The sequence below is a fragment of the Chaetodon trifascialis genome, chromosome 4, assembly GCF_039877785.1.
Source record: "Chaetodon trifascialis isolate fChaTrf1 chromosome 4, fChaTrf1.hap1, whole genome shotgun sequence".
Taxonomy (NCBI): Eukaryota; Metazoa; Chordata; class Actinopteri; order Chaetodontiformes; family Chaetodontidae; genus Chaetodon; species Chaetodon trifascialis.
In genome coordinates this window covers 10,668,934-10,691,264 of record NC_092059.1, presented here as the reverse complement: position 1 = coordinate 10,691,264, position 22,331 = coordinate 10,668,934, and the positions used below count along the sequence as shown (strand labels likewise).

The window sequence follows — 22,331 nt, the reverse complement described above, 5'->3', positions numbered from 1 at the left end:
ACCCTACAGCAAACACAGCTATTGACAGAGCAGTAATCAGAAAGAGGGGGAGAGAGACAGACAGACAAAATCAGAGAGAGACAAGAGAGTAAGGAGACCAAAAAGGCCAGTGTTAGAAAAGTACTGAAAAAGTATAGTTTTACAAGCTACCAGTTATTTCATAGTGAAAGAAGCTGAAAAGAGCTTTTGTATTTAAAAAAAAAAAAGGAAAGATAGTTATTAGGTCTATCTGTCGTAATATATCTTCACTTTTCATAATGTCAGTTAACAGTTAGCATAAAGTCGCACTTTATTGTTCTCCAATAGGGAAATTTAAGATTTCAATAATGATACTTAAAACAAATGAATCATGAATTCAGTGAATGCCATTTCTTTCTTCCTTCTTATTTAATTAGTTTCAGTTGAACCATTTTGATCAAATGACCAAAATTCTAATATGCTATCAAAGAACTGTCCACTTTTATATTTTGCTGGGCTAAACCATCAAGCGAAATGCAGAAAAAGTTGTGCTTTAATTACAAGAAGAGACACTGTTGCCCAACAGTGAAGACACAGGAAAGGAACGGAGATAAAGAGAGATAAAAGGAGGCGCAGGGAGAGAGGGAGAGTTGGCTGGCGACAAAGCCAGGCAGAACTGGACTGTCAGCTCTTGTCGCCAAAAAGAAGAAATGCACTGGGGTGCTGGCTGCACCTCTGAGAGATGGACAGAGGAGGAGGAGGAGGAGGGAAGAGGGGGATAGGTGGGGAAGATGACAGAGGGAGGCCAAGGAGGGAGAGTGTTGTAAATAGGAAGAGCGGGAGGAGAGAGAGAGGGAAAAGGGCTGGGGATGACAGGAGACCAAAGACAGTCAAGAGTGAGAGTAACAAAGAGAGGAATAAATGAAGAGGAAGAAGGCCTCCTGGTATCAGGAACCGGTGAACGAGGCCCCGAGAAGAGTGAGCGGGGGGAATACGAGTGAGAGGAAAGGTAGAAAAAAGTATATGTTTGAGCAACGGGGAGAAAAAGAAAGTGGTTTGGAGGGAAAAACAAGAGAGCTGGTAAAACGGTTTAACAAGGGAGGTGGAAGGAGAGCCAGTGAGAGAGAAATATGAGCCAGATAGTAAAAGAGGCCTTACAGTGTCACAGATTGAAAAAGAAACTGAAGTGGAAATTGACAGAAATAGAATAGAAATAAGAAGGATGGGAGAGAGTGAAAGCGTGTAAAATGAAGCAGCGTGTATGAAAAGAGATATCAGAAAGAGACATTGATAGAAAAAAGAGATAGCATAAAGAATCTGAGAGAAAAAAGAGAGAGTGGATGAGGATGAAACACAAAAGCAGAGGTTGTAGAGTAGAGGGTGTTACAAAGGGAGAGGGGATGGAAAAGTGAGTGGGATAGCATGAAAAAAGTAAGAGTAAGATAATTTAGAAAAATGAGGACTTTGAAGATATGAGAGACTGCAAGAAGAGGAGAGAGCAGAGCACAGAAAAAAGAGTAAAGGAGCTAGAGAAACTGGGAAAAAAGAGCGAGAGATGGCGGGGAGAGCTAATGTTGGAAAAAGTGCGAGAGCGGGGATGAGAGGAAAAGAGGGGATAGAGATTAATTGAACGGATGAAAGAGGAGAGGGTAAACAGGAAGGATGGAGCCTTAGAAGAGACAGATAAAGACCTCAGAGAACAGATGAGGGGGAGAAAAGAGATGGAGATGAAAATTAGAGCCAAGAAAAGAAAAGCAATGGAGGGAGAAGGAAAGAAAGGGGGAGGGCAGTCAGGAGAAAGACGGAGATAGGGGGAGAGAGAGACATCAAGGGAGGGAGGGGAGCTTTGAGCCGCAGTGAGAAATAATGAATCATGAATAGATTTAACAGTATCTGCTCTTATTTCCTCTCCTCCTCCTCTTCCACCCCCCTCCAGCTTCCTCCTAACATCCTGTCGAGATCACTGCTCCTGCCTCTCTCCCCTCTCTGTCTCTCTCTCTAGCACACGCTCTGTCATTATCACTGGCAGGGCCATCACATGTCCCGGCATTAATTGAGCTGTAACAGTCCTCCTGCGCCTTCCTACCTTTTCCTTTTAGCCTCCTTCTTCTTTCTTCTCCATCCCTCACTCTTTCGCTCTTTAAATTTCGCACTCTTCATCTTCACCCCCTCCCTCCCGGCTCTTTCACTATCTTGATCTCCCCTTGCTTTCTTTCTGTTTTTCTTCCTTCCTCTCCTCTCCTTCTCTTTGCCTCTCTCTTTCTCAGGTGATTGTATCTGAACTATATGAAGGCACAGAAAAGATAACATCTGCCCCCTCCTCCTCCTCCTCCTCCTCCTCCTCCTCCTCCTCCTCCTCCTCCTCCTACTCATCTAAGCTGTATGGATGCATTGAATCACATGCACATGCACGCACATGCTCTCACATTATCTCACTTGGTTCACTTCCATTATCATGTCATATCATATCATATATATACTAGCTGTATCCCCGGAGGAGCGAGGGAGGCTATAAGGACTTTACTCTGCTCTCTGTGGTTGTTCTATATTCATTGATATTGCACTTCTGGGGTCTGGATAGTTATTGCCTGTATCCCCCACTACGTGCAGATGCACAACATGTATATTCAGTGACTTTGTAATTCAGTCATACTGTGGATTCACAGTGGTTGGCACAGGGCAGCTTACAGATATGATGCTGTGCTGTATGTATTGTTGTAAGGTGTGTGGTGAATGGATTGAAGCAGGTTTTGTATTGACAGCTGATTCTAGCAGCAGGACAACAGGATGATGGCGGGAGGAGAAGAAGAATAGATGCTTTGTTAGACTCGGGTCCCACAAGAGCTTGTGTCCATAGTGCAGCCTGGGAAAATATGAAAATAGGGAAGGCAGGAAGTGAATGAAATATGTCTTTCCTTCCATCAGCAGCTAACTTCAAAGGGCCATTAAACAAAGAAAAACACATATTAACTCACTGGTCTTGCAGCATTGAATCAGGACTGTACCCAGATCAGATTAGACTAAACGCAACTTGGGCCTGCCGGCCCCACTCAAGTCCTGGGTCAGGTCTCTGTTCCTCATAAAGACCTCTAATTGTAAGAGTTTGTTGATGAAGATAAGTTCTTGATTGACTTGCTAAATACTGTGATTATACTGTAGTTGTTGAAACCTGATTTCTTTTCCGAATGAGGATTTGTATTGCAGTTCATACATTTTGACTGTTTTCAAGTTCAGTGGACTTTCTAGATGAGATAAAATTCTTATTTGTAGGCTTTACAATTAAAAACTCTACACACCCACAGATTGACATTTCCCTTCACTCTCCAGTTAGTTTTATTCCACCTGTTGGGGCGGAACAACCTACCCTATTGTTAATCTCACTGGTCCGTAAAGACATAGAATTTTGGATTACTAAATGCCATTTAACTTGACAGAGAGGTATTTTGATGGCAGGGAAAGACCTGCATCTTTTACAGGGAGTGCTTTTAGGCAGAAAACAGCCAGCAGTTTGTGTGTACAGGTATGATCCACACCATTTTACATCCTGGCCTTGCAAACTGAAATGACCTTGTATCTGTAACACATCTTTGTTTTCGGTGTTGCAATGAAATGTCTGTTTTGACATACGCACCTATGCTGTGCATCTTCACAGTTTCAGTATGGTAATGGGTGATTTTAGCAGTAGGTTCCATTATTTCTTGACTGGGAAAGTGTCCCCCAGTAGGCACTAGGGGGCCAGCAGGGAAGCTACACTGGCAGCATTTCAATAACAGCCTAGGTAAGTGTTTCTGAATGACTGTGTTGGGACCTGACAATGCATCCCAAAAAAAGATGACTGTAAGGGTTCATCCTTACACTGCTACTGTAGGTGCACCATATCCACTTCCTTCCAGAAATAAACACCACGTTTTAGCATCTTAATTCTACCTGGAAAGGGAACAGCAGTGCATGAAAAACACATGGCCTTAGCTAATGTTGCATCATTCACTTTTTCTCCTCCTCAGCCGTCACTGCACAATCATATCACTGGAAACAGGAAAATCCTCCAGTTTGGATGACTCAGTGTTGTTAATCCATTATGATTATGCATGTACAATCATTACTGCTTTTAGGTGTGTATAAATGTCTTCCTGATTTATTTAGAAATCGATATCCCAAGGAACCAAGCGGCAGCCTGTCTGAGTCAAGCCTGCGTTGCTGCTGATTGAAATACTATCTGCTCAACTTTGAGATCTTTCAAAATTATATTTTTTACATAAGATGCCGCATTATGCTGTGACGCCAGTTTGCAGGAGAATTTGTTAATGTTAGGAAGCTGGTTTTGTTCCATGTTTGTTTGCATTTTAGTAGCCTAATACAGCAGGATGCAAGGCAACAAGGCTCCTGGGCATCGAGGGTGCTTAATGAGAGATTAGACGGCAGGAACCTGGAGGGGCCTGTGTAGTTGAAAGCTGGGTCACAATTGAATTTTTATAATAGTTCTTGCTGCGCTATGCGAGCCTTCTAGGACAGAAACAAAGTGTTCATGTTACTGGAGGATGAAAACAGAGTGCTTATTTTTCAAATACTTTTACTTTTCAGTTTAACTCACAAAGATAGAATTCACAGAGCCCACAAAAACCCAACATCTTACTCACAAATATTAAAATGTACACTGCTTGCTAAAGGTGTCATAAAAATCATAATAGCAGATATAGAAGTGCTCACAGTCCTATCACAAGTGTTATGGGGGAGAAAAAGATCAAAGGAACGGGAAAAAACAGAGCAAATAAAAACGAACATGAAGATAGATGCTAAATATTAAAGGGCCCAAACTTCAACTGCACAGTATTTAAATAAAGGTGTCCAAACCTTAAAAAAACATAATAATGTCAGCAATTTAAGTAGGAAATGTTTTTAGGATGCAAATGTCTGAATGTTTAAAAGCAAACTTTGATAATATCATTTAACAGAAGTTAGATCCTATAAGAAGTAAGGTTTGGGCTGTGCTATTATTCTTCTACTGTTCGTCTCTCGTACATATTCCCGTGTTTTTGCCCACATTACTTCATGTTTTGTAGCGTTTCAAATACTCTGCACTCACATTACAAGTGAGACGTACAAAAGAACAAAGTTCTCCTGTTGCTCTTCTATGCATTTTTACCTTGAACCAAATATTCAATCTGAGACATCTGACAGCCAAATATTGACACCTGAAATATTTTGATCATGAAGAAGATGGAAAAAATGAGAGCTGCAGTGCCTTTAAATGTTAAATATTTTTGAAAATATCTACCATAACAATTTAACAGGCTAAATGAGAGTGAGCATCCAGTTCATGAAAGGTGTCAGTGTGCCCTTGAAGAGATGGTGAACCTCTAGCTGGTTACTAATTTTAAGCCATTTAGGGTAATAGCAGCATGAGTTAAAAGCCAAAAAATGACCAGCTAGGAACTGAGCAAGCCAAACATCAAACGCCAACCCGCTATTGAAGTAATGCACATTATACGACAGACTGCTTAGTAGACAGACTTCCAGCAGCTCTTTGCAACCTTGGGTCCTGACCTCCACAATGAGTCACTGTAATTAACACTAATCAGAATATCACTGAAGTTAGCTTTTTTCTTTATAGTACAATAAAAGCACTGCCAGGTTCACACACTATGGACAGGATATTGTAAGAATCAGTGTTAGCATATATATATATATCTTTAACATAGTGTATCAGAATGCTAGAGAGAGGGACAGCGTGGCTCACACACCAGGCAGGATATTATAGGAAGCTGTGTTTGATAGTCAGGATGCTCGGCAGCCAGACTGTTTCCCCTGTGGACTCCTGAGGACAGATGAAGCAGCTGGCTGTCCTTCCTTCCTGCTCCTTCCTTTCATTTCACCACCACACATATGAGGCTGAGGGTGTGGGAGAGTGTGTGTGCGTGTGCACATTTGTGTCTTTGTGTGACAGAAAACAGTGAGTAGCTCAGTTGTTCTTTTGCACTCTGTTATGTGATAGTTTATGGCATATAGCAGCAAACAGTGTTGGCATTATTGGCAATTTTAGCAGCAATGCAATTAAAAAAAACAAAAAAAAAAACATCTGTGAATCGAGCTGAATGAGAGGGAGAAATCTGAGAGAGAAAAAAGATGGAAAGACTGTGAACAGAGTGAAGAAATAAACTGAGAAAATGAATAAAACAGGAACAGGGGCTGAGGAAGATTAAGACAGAGTACAAACAAGCAAGAGAGGGAGATCACATGAGAGAATGTTTATCTGTTTGTGTTGTATAAAAAAGTGTGTGTGTGCATACGCTTATCCTCTCGCCTAATTAGCCCGAGCTGTCTAGCCTTTTTATGCATGTGTTTGTGCACATGTGTGTGGTGTGTGCGTGTGTGAGAGCGTGCACACGGTGGTATATTTGGCTGAAGTTGTGACCTGAATCCTCATTTCATCTGGGAGAGAGTGAACGAGAATGAGAAAGAAAGTGAGGGAAAGAGTGCAAGCGAGAGATGCCTTCATTTTCAACTTACCGCTTTGGTTCGTAATAGGATTGGGCTCCTCTCTCTTTTCCCCTTTTCTTTCTCAATCTCACTCTGTCCATCCCTTCTGCCTCCTCTTTTTTCCCCCTGTCATTCCCACCACCCAGTCAGTCGATAATCCTGCGGTTGTGGCTCGAGTTTTTCTTCTTTTTTTCTAACTGATTTTATTTAAAGGGCTGGATTAGGACGAGCCTGCATATGTGGGTCAACGAGAACAGCCTTTGGAGAGGTCAAATGACTTTGTGTGTGTGTGTGTGTTTATGCTATGTGTTTGCACTCTCTCTGATCATTGGTGTATGCAGTCCCTCTTTGCACATGTTGTAGCATCTGTGCTCTGTATGTGTGCAGCTTTGATGTCTCTCCCTCTCATTCCCTCTCATACCGTGTGTGAATGCCTGTGCATACATGTGTAATAGAGCTCATTTGTGAATAATGAGGCATAGAGTGCGGGACAGAGTGTGATATAACCCTTTAGGAATGACAGAAAAAAAAAGTCGACAAAAGGAAAAAGAAAAGAGAGAAAGATGAGATGAGAGAGAAAACGAGTGATTAAATTCCCTGGGAGCTAGCCTTTTAGCGTAATGGCTTTGTCACTCTGGCAGAAGGGCTCTGAGTAGCTACACAGACTGCATTGGCTTATCTGAGTGTGTGTGTGTGTGTGTGTGTGTGTGTGTGTGTGTGTGTGTGTGTGTGTGTGTGTGTGTGTGTGTGTGTGTGTGTGTGTGTTTGTGCATGTATGTGATACCAGCTGCATGTGTCACCATGTTCTGTGACCAGTGCTTGAATTGGAAAAAAATAAGGTGCTAGTGCCTCGAAGGAGCAGCTGCACAGCATGTGGCTTTTCATCTAGGTATGACTGCTACACACCCCATGTGAAATCTGCTTGTGTATAAAAAATCCTGAATGAATTCATAAAGGGGGCTGCACGGTGGCGCAGCAGGTAGTGCGCGTGCCTCACAGCAAGAAGGTTGCCGGTTCGATCCCCGGGTCAGGCGGGGCCTTTCTGTGTGAAGTTTGCATGTTCTTCCCGTGCATGCGTGGGTTCTCTCCGGGTACTCCGGCTTCCTCCCACAGACCAAAAACATGCTCATTAGGTTAATTGATGACTCTAAATTGTCCGTAGGTGTGAGTGTGAGTGTGAATGTTTGTTTGTCATTACATGTGGCCCTGCAATCGGCTGGCGACCGGCTCAGGGTGTACCCCGCCTCTCGCCCATTGTAACTGGGATAGGCTCCAGCCCCCCGCAACCCCGAAAGGGATAGGCGGTATAGATAATGGATGGATGGATGGAATTCATAAAGAACATATGTTCAAGTGGTTATTTCTTTTAAAAAAGATTTTTTAGTGCAGTGGATGTAGCAAATTTCATTTATAGTACAAAATTAATGAACTTTATATGATTAAAATAGAAGCTATTTAGCCAAGATAGTTACATGGCTGTTAAGATGAAAGGTCCAGACTGAAATGTCTCAACAACTAATGGATGGATCGCCATGCTGTTTTGTACAGATATTCATGGTCCCCAGAGGATGAACCCTACTGATTTTGGTGATGATATTGTACTTTATGATATTGTTTACGGAGACCAAATCATGCTAACACACCAAACTAAAATGATGAACATGGTAAACGTACCTGCTAAAGATCAGCATGTTAGCATTGTCATCATGAGCATGTTCGCATGCTGATGCTACCGTTGGCCATAAAGCATTTCTGTGCAACCTTACAGAGCAGCTAGCATGACTATAGTTGTACATCTTGTGACGTTTTAATTTAATTTAGTTGAAAATATGTTATCAGTTCGTCTTGGGAGTAGTTATCATAATGACGACTGTCACTGTAGGCAAGACGACTCTATGTGGGTCATGTCTCCAACAGTGAAGGCAAATGAAATGTCATTTTGAAATACAGTGGGTGAGCATGAAAAGAGAAGGCTCAGTGTTATCACAGATAGTACCAACTTTATCCTCGGTGTGATTTGCACTGCAGTGAGCAGCTGAGGTTTGCAACAGAGGAAGTCACAGCAGCAGCTTTGCTGAATACAGTGAAAATCTCTTTTTTGTTTACAGACTTTCGTCAGTCTTTCAAGATCATTGTCCAACAAGGGTATTTAGATGCACACCATTAGAGGTATGAGCACTAATGTGGGCAAAAATCTGATGTTCCAGTGCTCAGTGTGTACCAGCCCAGTTGTTTTGTTCTGCACCACAGAGATGTGTAGTCAGACCAAGATTCATTAGCTTGTGTGTATGTGGATGTCTGTGAGTGATGTGCACATTTTTGCATGCCTTAGCATGCATGTATACTGTGCAGCCAGCTACTCTGGCTACTTTGTGTCTGATTGCATTGCGGCCGACATGAGTTTGAAGCCGTATGCAGTCTGTCAATGCAAGCTGGTGAGCTGGCACAGTGTGAATATGACTAATAGCTAGTGCATAATATAGCAAGGGAGAGAGAGAGAGAGAGAGATGGTTCTAGTTGGTTGTAAAACTACAACCCCAACTGAGCTACAGATTTTGTGTCTCAAAGTCACATGCCCTAGAAAGATTGTGTGTGTGTACAGTATGTGTATTTCTTTTTTTTAACCGCATGTGCATTTGTATGTTGCATAGACATGTGTGTGGACCATACATCTGTGTCCATACACACCAGCATTTGTGTGAAGTAATTGATAGTACATGTTGGTAACTGCGCTGATTATACTCCAAAGTGTTTGTGTGTGTGTACGTGTGTGTGTGCGTGTGTGTGTGTTGGAGGGGTAGGAGTGAGCTGTCTGTCTGTATTTTTCATTCTAAATGTTTCTGCTGCCTGGTCCGCTGCCTATCTTGTATTGTTACTGCACTGAAGGTTGAATCTGTGTTTTTATGTGTGTGTATGTGTCTGAGGAAGTGTGTGTGTGTGTGTGTGTGTGTGTGTGTGTGTGTGTGTGTGTGTGTGTGTGTGTGTGTGTGTGCGCTTGTGCGTGCACATGTGCGTGCTTGTTGGTCTCATGCTGGGAGGCTCTGCTTGCTCTGCACACAGCTCTTTGTATGTGTGCTCTCCTCTGCTCTGTTTGGATTGGTTTTCTGTGTGGCTGTGTTGCTTTTGTGTGCGTGTGTGCATGCGTGCACACGACTGTTTGTGATGACTTTTGTTTGTGTGTAGTTGTATTTGTGTGCACAGTCCTGAGAGTGCATGTGTGCACGTGTGTGCATTTTAGTGTTTTTGTGTGTGAGCGTGTGTGTGTGTTTTGTTGTCCGTGTGTGCTTTGCTGCTCCCCTTCCTCTGCCTCTCTCTCTGTTTCCCTTCCTCTCCTTCCAGAATAGAGGGGCCATCAATCAGAGGCAAGAGGGATAGAGGAAGGGAGGGAGGGGAGGAGGAGGAGGAGGCGAAGAGGAGGAGAGGACTTGGCTCAGCGCCAGGGAAGAGGAGCTGGCACGCTGCCCAGAGGAGAGAGAAAGAGAGAGAGAGAGAGGGCGGAGAGAAGAAAACAAGACTGAGCAAGAAAAGAAAAGAGAGGGAGGGCGGGCGGAGGGAGATTCTGGGAGAGAAGCAGGGCAGAGAGATAGAGCAAGAAGGAGAACGAAATGAAAGAGAATGAGATGGAGGGCAGGGAGAGAGAGCAAAAGAGCACGGCCAAGTGCACTGAGGGAAAACGGAGCATGAGGACACAGAGAGAGAGAGAGAGAGAGAGAGAGAGAGAGAGAGATACTGTGGAAGTAGAAAAATGAGCCAGCAGAAAGGAGAAAGAAAAAGGCTGATTGCATGGAGTAAAAGAGGAAAGAGAGGAGGAGGTGGGGGGTTGAAAGAGAGGAAGCGGGAATGGCTGTTTTCATTGAACAGCTCTGTGCCTGCAACCCCAATCAGCGGTGATTAGCACGTCATTGGCTACAAATATTTACCTTAAACTGTTCACAGAGGGTAGAGCAGTCCAATTAGAAAGCAGGGAACAGAGATAAGCTCCGGGATTGTGATTGTGTGTGTGTGTGTGTTTGATATGTACACACCCTCTGACTCCTGAAAATAAATGAGGGTATTCTGCAGCCATGCACATGCAGAGCACCGACTGTGAGGCAGAGTGACATGCAATATGCCCAAAATCACTCCACAGCATGTACACTTCTTTTAGTAAAAAATCCCACAATCCAATGCTTTGATGATGATGATTGCGTCCAAAACTGCTATTTACCACTCGGTATAGAATGAACTGTTGAGTGTATGACTGCAAGGATTGTTTTCATGAACTAATTATGTGCATTTCTTCAATTTTCTTATTAAGTGTCATGAATGAATGTAGAAATATAATAAATAAAATCTAAAAATTATTCAGATTAATACCATATAACATAAAGAAAGCAGCAAATCCTCACAGTTGAGAAGTTGGAAGTACATAATATCTGCATGCAAAGTGATATAAACAATTGATTGTTCTAAATAGTTAATAATAAGTAATATATCATTAATTTTATGTTGATTGACTAATCAATTAACCGGCTAATTTTTTCAGCTCTTGTTTTGTGTTTATTATGTGGGAAATGGTGAGTGAATGAGGAAATAATTAGGATGCAGCTCCTGACTGCTGTACCGTAGTGAACACACACTATTTACATCCAAACTTTCACACACATTGAATCCACTTTTAGGCGTTTATTTAACCAGCGCATCAGTGGAATAAGCCTTAATTTCTGCATCACCAATATTATGAACAACCGATCATAGGAAGCGTAAAGGTCAGAGCCTCAGCTCTCTGCCTGTCACCACTAAATCATTTTGTGTAACCTTCTTTCTATCTTAAAGTTGACTGGGCCTGCATCAGTTTTTCCATCAGCGTCATGCATCACATTCTCTCTGTGGCACACATTCGCTTTTGAAGTTGGCAGTTACAGCCGGAGTCTTCTGCAGTTGGAGGTTAAGATGTTTGTTCAAGTGCTTCTTAGGGTTCAAACCGGCAACTATTTGGGTAACAAGCCAGAGAGGTGCCAGGAATAGAAATAAAACAGGAGCTAAGAGAGGTGGGCAGAGATTTTTGTTGAGAGCAATTAGAGTGAATAGAGGAGTGGGGTATCAGTCACACACATACGCCCCCCCCCAAAACCTGGCTCGCTCAGCCGTAGTGGGACTCAGAGGCTGGCACAGCTGGCAGTGCCCGAGCACACTGGGCACCATCTCTCTCCTCCCGTGCCAACCTCAACCCACGCTCATCACATTCAAATTCACCAAGCTTTATTGGCAAGATGAACGCGGTCACTGTTGCTTGCCGTCATGCTGGGAGAACAAATACAATGCTGATCTTTCACAGGGAAGTGGCTTCCCCGTCGATCAAGTTCAAGTTCACTTTGGTGTCATGAGTGAAAAGTGTACACGGAAAAAACACAAGCTTGTTTTCTGTCGGTTCATCCTCGTCTGCGTTTCTGGTCTTGATGAGGGGGCGTCGCATATGAACCTCCATATATCACTTTCTGCCTCTTCCAAGACGCACGATATGCTACAGTTACACAGCGGCAGACGTGTTGTCATTCCAAGCATTTGAAAGAAAATAGCTAGGGGGCAAGTCTGACTCCAGAAGGCCCCCTCCCTCTAAGACAAGTTCAGTCTTTGTCAGAGCAGTCAGGCGCCGGCTCATTATTCAAATAAGATTCCACGTGCAGACACACCGTTACACCATCAGTCTGTGATGGCTTGTTTTGTGAGTGAGTGTTATTATTTGCTTTTCTAGTGTGCCCACCGCCTTATCTACCCACCTGTCTCGTCTATTTCTACTTCAGTTAGTCATCTACTACATTTCCTAGAATGCCTTTTGACAGCCCTCACAGAACAGGCAGGAGCGTTTTGCATTTGTGTTGTGGGTTAAACATGTGGGTGGAGAGAGAGCACTAGCAACAGCGATACCAATTGCAAAGTAAGTGAAGGAGAATGAGTTTTTTCTAGTCAAGAAAAATTGAGAATTACGCCTCTTGTGCAAAGCTCAACTCTTGCCTCCGCATTGCATTCTGGTCTGCTGAGCTGAGTGTTGTTGTAGAAATTGGTTCCGCTGCTTCTCGTACTCTGATGGATTTCTTCCTGATTGACAGTCGAATGCAGATCCACACCAAATGCAACCTTTACTTTGTGTCTTTAACTTTTCACGGCGGTGAATTGTTCGACGTTTCTCAACACGATGTCACATCAGATTCAAAAAACCTCCAACAGCAGCGAGCTCAGACAATTCTGTGCACATCAGATACTTTATTTATTGCTGTACGAAGTGTTATTGTCCATATTCTTTCATTATATACTCATGAAACCTGACAGGGAGCCTAGTTATTGCCCTCCATGCTGTATTATTTTTTTTTATAATTTTGTTATTAATAGACTGCAGAGCTACAGTTAACTTCTTACCTTTTTCATTTGATAGGAACAGATGGAGACACACCTGTCCTTCAGTAGGCTTTAACAATCACTGATTTGCTTATTCGCAGAATGTTGCTCGACTCTGATCTCTTCACTGGCCGTGACTGCTTTTTGTTGCTTCATTTGAAATGTATCAATACAGTTTGCTTAGTCTTCATTTTTAAGTGCTGGTGTGAACATGTGGTTACTTAAATCATTTGATTGGTAGGTAGACTTCAGTCGATGCAACCATCCAAGACACCCAGTCAGCACAGAAAATATGTGCGCATGGTATTATGGTATTGGTATTTTAGAGGGGTGTGTGTGTGTGTGTGTGTGTGTGTGTGTGTGTGTGTGTGTGTGTGTGTGTGTGTGTGTTGCCTTTTCACACATTTCAGGTTGTATCATTATGCAGCAGCGAGGCACTGTGATCATATAAACGTTTTGCTGGCTGTTATTATCATCCTGTCAATGATCTGACGAGATGACAAGTCTGAACACGCTGCCAGTTTGTTTGTGCGTGCGAGTGTGCCTGCGTGCGTGCGTGCGTGTGCGTGCATGTGTGTGTGTGAGTGTGCGTGTGTCCCTCAGGCTCCGACAGGCTAATATGCACCACAGCCTCTGGAACTGGCTGTCCTTGTCCTGCAGTACATTTCTCCTTTTTTGTCTCTGCTTCTGTTTGCTTTCCTTTAACCTTACTTCCAATTTGCGTTCCTTCATCTCTGTCTGTTTTATAGAATAATTTAAGACATTTTTGCTCTTCTCAATGACTAGCTGTTATGTCCTTTTCTCTCTCCCTTACTGACAATTTTATCTCTGTTTCACTTCAAGCCTCTCTTTTCTCTGTCTCTCTCTGTCCCAATGCCAGTTGGCAGCTTATCTGCCCTCAGGTGTTTATTGACCAGCCCCCTCTCTTCCTTTGTATCTACCCATCCATTCATCCCTCCATCCGTTCATCCCTCCATTCGGCCAGTCTTTGCTTGCCAGTGCTCCCTGGTGGCTGTGCTTTGGCAGGGCTGTGGAACGAGACTGTGCCGTGTTGTTTCTGACACCTGGCCCAGCTCAGACTGCTTCAGCCCGGCTCACTTTCCCTCTGTTGTTAACCCATCGGCAGTTTGGCGTCTTGCACTCATAACACCATCCACCGCCTCTCAGCCAGAGTGTGGAGTTGGTGGGATGCTGCCGTGGCGCAGAAGTTGATCAACAACATTGCACTTGGGTAGTACATACAACCTCGATTCCAAAGAAGTTGGGACAGTGTGTAAAACATTAAATGTGGAATTATTTGCTTTCCCAACTTTCTCAGTCTTTTGTTGCTCCTGTCCCAACTTGTTTGAAACGTGTTGCATAAGCATATATTTGCAAAAATCAATGTAGCTGATGAGGTAAAACATTAAATTTATTGTCTTCTTGCTGTTTTCAATTGAGTATATGTCAAAAAGAATTAGTAAATGATCATGTTTATATTTTAGTTGGGGTTATATAAAGCATGGACAAAATATACAATGATTGTAGCTGCTATTTTTTAACTTGCTTGCAATGAATCGAACGAAACAGTATAATGGAAGGGTTGCTAACAACACCCAACTTTGCAGCTTCATGCAGCTTTAGGTTGCTTTTAGTTTGCAGTACGCATGGTGCCCATCCCAGGTTTCCATGGTGCCGCCCTTCCTGGTGTAATGGGCAGCCAAAAGCTCAAAATATTTATTAAGTATGAAACACAGAAGTAGAAGCTAATCCTGACATTTCTGAAGCTTTGCCTGACACAATATGTGGCTAAAATCGTTAATCATTATCATCAGTGGTCACTCAGAGATCCATTAATCAATTAACTAATCACTGCAGAGCTTGTTGGAGTAGTTTCTTTGTCTATGGATAACATTTTAGCTGTCAAGACCATGCAAACTGGCTGGTTTTTCTTCTCTTGTAACAGATATATTTCATATTGACTACTGATTAACTGCACTGAAAGACAAGCTTCTCTTTTTTCTTTTTTCTGTATCTTTTCAGTCCCATCTATCGTTGTAGCTTTCAATCAAACTCATGGCCTCTTTAGAAATATTCAGTGAAAGCACCTTCACAGATCAACCATGTCCAGGTCAGTTCTGTCCGATTCTGACTCACGGTACAGCATCAGTCCTGTCAGATTGGCTTTTATCTGGGCAAAACTGAGCCAGGTCGTCTGAATAGATTCCTGGCCAGAGGACAATCTGCGGTTTAGTAGGCGGCAGTGGTTTCAGAGATATAACTGAGGGGAGGACAGTTGATGCACAATAGATAATACAGTCTATTTAAGTGAATTAAAGGACATGTGTGTAATGTATGACCTTCATGTGCAAAGTTTAACCATTTGTCCATGAATGGAATATTTGGCACCATAGGTTCGTGAACCATCCTTTTGTTCCCCATGTTGAACCATTTCACAAGTTGCTACAATTCAGAGATTTGAAGCTGAGGTTAATTCAAACAGGGAAACAGATATATTTGTGAAAAGAGCCTGTTGAGGCTAGCTGTTAATAAAGCCAGCTCGTGCAGCCATTAGTAGGCTCTGTCAGGATCGTTCAGTATTAAGAATGAGTGTATGAACTGTGTTTCATTTCCAGCTGTAATATAGCAGAAAAGGTAGAAAAACAGAGAGCAAACAAGGGGATTAAGTCGAGTCAAGCAGACAAACATACAGAAGGTTTGAAAAGAAATGAAATCAGTAGAATATACAGCAATAAGAAATGATGCAATTTCCTATTGTAAAAATTCATTCTCTCCCATTATCTCTGTTCCTTTCTCTGGCTGTCACTTTCCTCTCTGTGGTCAGGACACACATACTGTACATGCATAGCATTCAAAACACACTGAGGAGCTTTGGCACAACCACCCACCTACACACTCACACACACACACACTATCACAATCAGCCAGCCTGTCACTTACAGTCTCATCATGACTTCATAAACTGGCCTACACATAGCTCTGTTCCAAGGACAGACAGTCTTATCACATCATACATGTGTCAGTGTGTGCGTGCGTGCGTGCACGTGCAAGTCTTTTCATGATGGTGTATACAGCCCTGTCAGTCATTGCGCTGCCCTCCATCACCCCTTTGCTGTCTTTCTCTCTTCTTCTTCAGTATCTTCAAGTGCCAGAAACATGTGTTAGTGAGGATAGAGAGAGAGAGAGAAAGCAGAATTGGTAGACGGAGGAAAAGTGAGAAATGTATGCATGTCGTATGGTCGTGATTATGTGTGACAGCAAAGTAACGAAGGAAAAACACACAAGAGAGCGACTGATGTAAGAGGAAGAAAAAGGCTAGCTGAGAGAAAGGAGGGAGGATAAATTAGAATAGAGAGAGTAATAATATAGAAAAATAAAAAGATGGGAGAAAATGAGACAAAGCGAGCAAGGGAGAGATGAGAGAGAGAGGGGGGAGGGATGGGAGGAAGAGGATGAATAGGGTAATAATGGCTCAGTGTGAGAGCTGTTGTAGAAAAAGAGAGAACGGCTGAGTGAAGAAGAGAACAAAATGAGGCTGAGGGCACTCAGACAGATAGAATTAGACACACCGCAGAGGTTCAGTGTGTACATGTGTGAGAGCGTGTTTGTGCATGTGAATGTGTGTGACACAGAGAGTGTGTGCTTATGTTTTTATGTGTTTGTGTGTGCAGGCAGCTGTAGTCTGTGGATGGTTACTAGGTTTGCCGTGTGTGTGTGTGTGTGTGTGTTTCTGTGTGTGTTGAGGTAAGAAAGAGCATTTTTATGGTTTTTACAAGTTTTAGGAAATGGACAAACGTAATGGCACTGAATAGTGTACTGCGACAGGCGGAGAGCTGGAGAGAGGAATTCTTAGAGGTGTTCTGCTTTTTGTGAGCGCGTCCACTCGTATGTTTGTGTGTGTGTGTGCGTGAGAGAGAGCGTGAGAGAGGAAGACTGAAGTGGATAAGAGTGCGTGAGGCCGAGCCAAATGAGAGTGTGATGGCGCTAAAAGAGCAGATGATGACTGGAGTGCTGCCTCCATCCTTCCACCTCTGCTGCTCACTCCCACATTCCCCCACATTGTTCTTCTCTTGGGGTGTTTTCTCACCTGTGCTTTTTAGTCGGGTTAAACTGACCTCTGGTTTGTTTTCCTGCACAGTGCAATTCGTTTGGTCAAGTGTGAACCCTGTAATCGCACTTGATGTGAACTAAAGCAACCACTCTGAGACCCACGAGAGGAGGTGGTCTCAGGAGCGTTTCATTTGTGGTGGGAACGCGTTCTGACCTCGATCTGACAGTTACTAGGTAGTCCACAAGTTTGAGCTAAAAGTCTCGTTGTACATGCTCAGCCTTAGCTTCCTTGCTTAGTTGTCTGAAGGCAGCAGTCTTCTTTGCAAAGCGTGAAGCTGTATATTGTTTGCCTGACGTGCATTTGGACTCCTGCTGATACAGCTTTGCACACAGGACCTTCTTCTTGTATTTGCTTTCTCGCTTCCCCCTTCCAAACACATCTCATCAATTAGTGGAGTCAACGTTCTCATGTGGTGTGTAGAGATACATTTTGGTTCTCGTGGATTCATTTTTTTTTATTTATTTTTGTGTGGGTGTGAAAAGAAACCGAACAAAAGGGAAAACAGTCCAAGTTTTCAAAACTCATCAACTGATTCGGACCATAGCAAATGAACTATAGGTGTGAAAAAGCCCTCAGTCTAATAGAGTTTTCACTAAGAGAACGCCTCACTCATTAGCACCCACCGCTCTTAACGCAGCAGAGGCTTAATGTGCTATGAAGGTGTGTCATATTTTATGTTCATTGTGTAATTCTCATATGGTATGCAACACAAGCGTACATACATTTCTCCCTGCTTCTCTCCCTCTCTGTCATTTCTCTCTCTTTCTATCACAGGCGGAGATTGTCAAGCGTCTCAGTGCCATCTGCGCTCAGATCATCCCTTTCCTCTCTCAAGAGGTAAGTGTCGCAAACACCAGGCACACAGACACACAAAATATGCGCACACATGATCAGGAGACAGTTATTCACACCCCGATCCTATATCATATTTCCTTTGCAGTCAGAATAATAAATAAATCAGATGCTCAAGTTGGATAAAGTGTACAAAAACACATACTGTTACTTTTACTTTGAAGGTCTGAGTATTTCTTCCACCATTGTGAGGCTGTAGCTTGTGCTGTTACAGTAGATAACATTACTGTTTGAGGTATATATAATAGTTCTTATTGAGTTAAAATGTTAATTGACACAAATAACGTTGTGTCAGTTAACGCTTATTAAACATTTTTCACATTAATGTCAACACAGCCCATTAACCCCAATTTTATGAAGTATATCTTCATTAAACACAACATCTGGCTCATCGTTAAATACAAGAAATCAAACATGTAAATTCAGTTAATGATTGCACATGGGTGAAACTAGTTTGAAACTTGCTGAATAAGCTGTGTTCTGTTTGTTACACAATGAAAGCATGGCTCACAGTAAAAACTAGGACACAAAGGTATCTGAATGAGAGACTTATTTGTGTCTTGTGCCAAAACAATACAACATATATGTACAGTGTATACTTCAATCAGAACATTGACTCCGTAGTTTAGTCATGTGGTGGTGGATACAGTTTCCAGTTCTGCATTAAGATCAAAGCAGCTTTCGTCGTGTCAGCTGATGATCAGCTGATGTCTCATTGTGTAAACACGTAGCTTCACATCCTCATTTGTGGTCCTGTGGTTTTATACCAAATGATGTGTATAAGGTCAAAAGGTACTGATGTTAAACGAATTCCCACAGATATCAGTGTCACTGGAAAGGACACAGAGCTGCTTATCATGGCATTAGAGCCAACTACAGCATAAAGGCGTAAAGAAGGTTCTCCCACTTCAAGAGTAATATTCAATTCTATTGTTCTCAAAACATTTAGATCCCATTATCTTTAAATTAAATACAGCTACTTCTTAAAAATTTGCTTTGGGCCCTCATCATTTGGCAACATTATCATTTCCTCATGTGTGCTTTGCCTCCACTAATTGCTTCTTTAAGCTATATTTTAATTTATAGGATTATTATTGCAGAATTATTTAAATTAATAGTATTCTATTGTGCATGAGTGTATATGTGCATGTGTGTGAGTGCACTGTTCCCAGGTGTGTGCTGCACACACATCTCTTTTTGTCTGTCATGTGAGCGTGCGCTGATGAGTGAGCTCCCTGGAGACGGGATGGTCACAGCTCTGTCAGTTTGATCAATATTGACACTGTGTGTGTGTGTGTGTGTGTGTGTGTGTGTGTGTGTGTGTGTGTGTGTGTGTGTGAGAGAGAGAGAGAGAGAGAAAGAGAGAGAGCACTGTTGCACACATGCATATTTGCGGTTGTGTGGCTGATTACACAGGAATTTTGTGTAAACAGAACTGAGATTTTAGTTAGTGTGACTTTGAGCATGTGTGTGTGTGTGTGTGTGTGTGCATGTGTGTCTATGGATGTATATTACTCATGTTGCGGGGACTCACCTTCCTTATGGGGACAAAATGCAAGTCCCCATAATATAAATCATTAAATTTTAGGATGAAGACTTGGGATAGATGTAAGTCTGTGTAATGTCAACAAAAATGATGGAAACACGATTGTGTGTGTGTGTTTAGGTGTCTGGTGTATGTACAGTGTGTGTGTTTCTGTGCTTGGGTTGTGTGTAAATGCATGGTCGGACGTTCCATTTATATGTATACACCCTGTTCAAGCAGAGTGTAGTTGTTGTAACACCTTTTGTCAAGTTCAGTTCCTGTAGTGGTCCCTGCTGTGTTCCTCCAATACACATTATGTTTACTTGACACTATAAACTGGAACATACAGCATGGATGCTAATGCAAGGCATCCTGCCTTTCTGCTTACTTTCTCTGTGTGCTGTTGAATGTGTATGTGTCTGTTTATATACTGTGTGTGTATGTGCATGTGTGTGTGTAGCACCAGCAACAGGTGGTCCAAGCAGTGGAGAGGGCCAAGCAGGTCACCATGGCTGAACTCAACGCCATTATCGGGGTGAGTCACCTCCATTCCTCATGACAATACAAACACACACACACACACACACACACACACACACACACACACACACACACACACACACACACACACACACACACACACACACATATACACACAGGGTGTTCCAACCGATCTGACACAGTGGCACTGATGAGAGTCAGCCGTTTGACTTCTTCCATCACTGATCTATAAATATGTACATCAGAAGAATTTCTCATGAAAAAGGTGAGGCATTAATGTAAACATCACTCAAGGTGTTTATGTTTACTGTTTGTGCCCCAGATGGTGGTGTTGATTGTGCTAAATCTTGATTCAGTCAGGCAGCTATTAATTCACCAGCGAATGCTTTAATAGCATGCTATGAATTAATGTGGCAAAGGGCAATTGTTTTTAAATGAAAATGAGCCTTTGAAGAATTGTTTTGTTTATGTATCCATGTTTTAAGTATTCTGTAGCTAGAATAAAGAAAAAAACATGTGTCTTTGACCAGAAAACCCTAAACATGAGGCAGCTTCCAGAGGTGATTCTTGGCCACATCTGGCCATATTTTTTATCCCGAAGTCTAAAAGAGACAACAGTTGCGCGATGAAGTGCTTGCTGAAAAACGCTGAGATCTCCCTATTAAAACTCCTCTTCTGTCCTCACAAGCACATTGAAGTAAGTTGCATATACTGTAGGTGAAATGTAGTCAGCTAGCTAAAGTTGGCCATGTGAATTTTTCATGTCTAATTATCTGTGGTGTTGAGAAAATGATGTTAACTTAACTTGTAACTTGTGGTCTGTTGGGCTTTTGAATTGCGTGCTTTAGAAAGCACTTACCCAAATGTGATGGCCCACACACACACACTAAAAACATTCACATGGAAAGTAGCTTCTACTTTGAGTCATTTATTAACCAGGCACTGTTTTTACTTCTCCTTGAGTTGTTTTTTATGGGAGTAATTGTACTTTTACCTGAGTATAGATTTTCAGTACTCTACCCACCACTGCCTGTTGTATAAACTCGACAAATAAGCGGCAACTGCGATGTTGCGTCCTGTTTTAGTCCAATTTACTGGGATTTTGTGGGAGATACAACTGAATATACCAAGATGTGATGAATCGCTGCTCCCAGTAAAATGCTTGGTGAGCACAGATTTAGAAAGGAGTTCAAATGAGTAACTATTAGTGTAGAGAAATATGTTTTGGTGTGTAGATAGATGGGAGCTCTCTTCTCAAAAATCATTAAGAAAAGAAAGGAAGCAGTGATTGCAAACAGATCATTTCATTTCGAATATCATCCATTCTTGTCAGCAGCCTGATCACATTACTGTCTACTTACTGTGCAACAACTGTAAACTGTACACTGCAGTAATTACAGCTCAGCTTCAAGGTTTCTGTGTGCAACACTTAAGTTCATCAACGCTCTCTGTACAGCAGACATACTGTACTGTACATACAATGTTGAGTTACACGGTCTACTTTTTACACAAATACATCTATACTTGGATTTAATAGCGTATGATCACATGACCAAGAGCGACATGCACATGCTTGTCTGCACATATATGTCTTTGTATGTACACACAGACACAGTGATGCTCCTGAGTGCCCAAGTAGTCGGGGCTTTCCAGAGCTTGTCTGAGCACTGATCACATTACCGTCTACTTAAAGCCCTTTGTTCCTCCCAGCACTACATCCACCGCTGTCTCGAAGGTGTGTGCTCGTGCTAGTGTATGTGTGTCGAACACACCAGCTCGACAAAACAACACACAAAAGCACATCATAATGCCTCCTTCAGGATAATAGCCTTCCTTTATCTGTAGCTGCTCCTTTGCTCTCTACTCTCTGTGTCCCCCATCATCCTCTTTTTTTCCCTCTTTGTCTTTCTGTTCATTTTCCTTCTGGATTTCACCTAGAATCATTGCTCCTTTTGTAATCTTTTATCATTCTCTTCCTCTTGCTATGGCCCTGTCTTCATTTCTCCTCTCCCATTGTTTTTTTTTTTTTTTTTGGGTATGTCTTATCATTTGCTCTCTCTGCTGCACACTTTCCCTCCCTCTTCCTGTGCTCATTTACCCTCTCTACCTATCTGCTCCCTCCTGCTCATCTCATTCTCCTTCACTTTTCACTGCTTCCTCCATGATTTCCCCCCGTTCCTCCCCATCATTTACTCTCTGACTCAAACATTTTCCTCCCTCTCCTTTACCCGCTCTGTGTTTTCCCTTGGCCTCTTTCTCCATCTTCCTTCTCCGGTCTTTGCTTCATAATAAATCCCATTCATTGCCTCTTTCCACCGTCTCTGTCTTGTTTTCGCTTCCTGGTTTCAATCTCCACTTACTTTCCTTTCCCTGCGTACTCCCATCATTTAATATCCTTCTCCCCCTTCTTTCTTTTTCCTCTTTCTTGTCCTTGCTGTCCATCTTTCTCACCTCTTAATCCACTAATCTTTTTAACATCCTATCTTCCTTCGTCTTATTTTCTTCCTTCACTGTTGACCTCACCATGTGGAT

At 42.4% G+C, this 22,331-nt stretch overlaps 1 protein-coding gene across 3 annotated transcripts in view; it reads left to right on the top strand.

Moving 5' to 3' along the window:
- tle2b (TLE family member 2, transcriptional corepressor b) overlaps positions 1-22,331 on the top strand; it is an 82,006-nt gene that overhangs the window by 34,698 nt on the left and 24,977 nt on the right. For all 3 annotated transcript variants that reach the window (XM_070961549.1, XM_070961550.1, XM_070961551.1), the window contains exons 5-6: positions 17,696-17,758; positions 19,759-19,833. In XM_070961549.1, the coding sequence (XP_070817650.1) occupies positions 17,696-17,758; positions 19,759-19,833 (138 nt within the window). The remainder of the gene's footprint in view (positions 1-17,695; positions 17,759-19,758; positions 19,834-22,331) is intronic.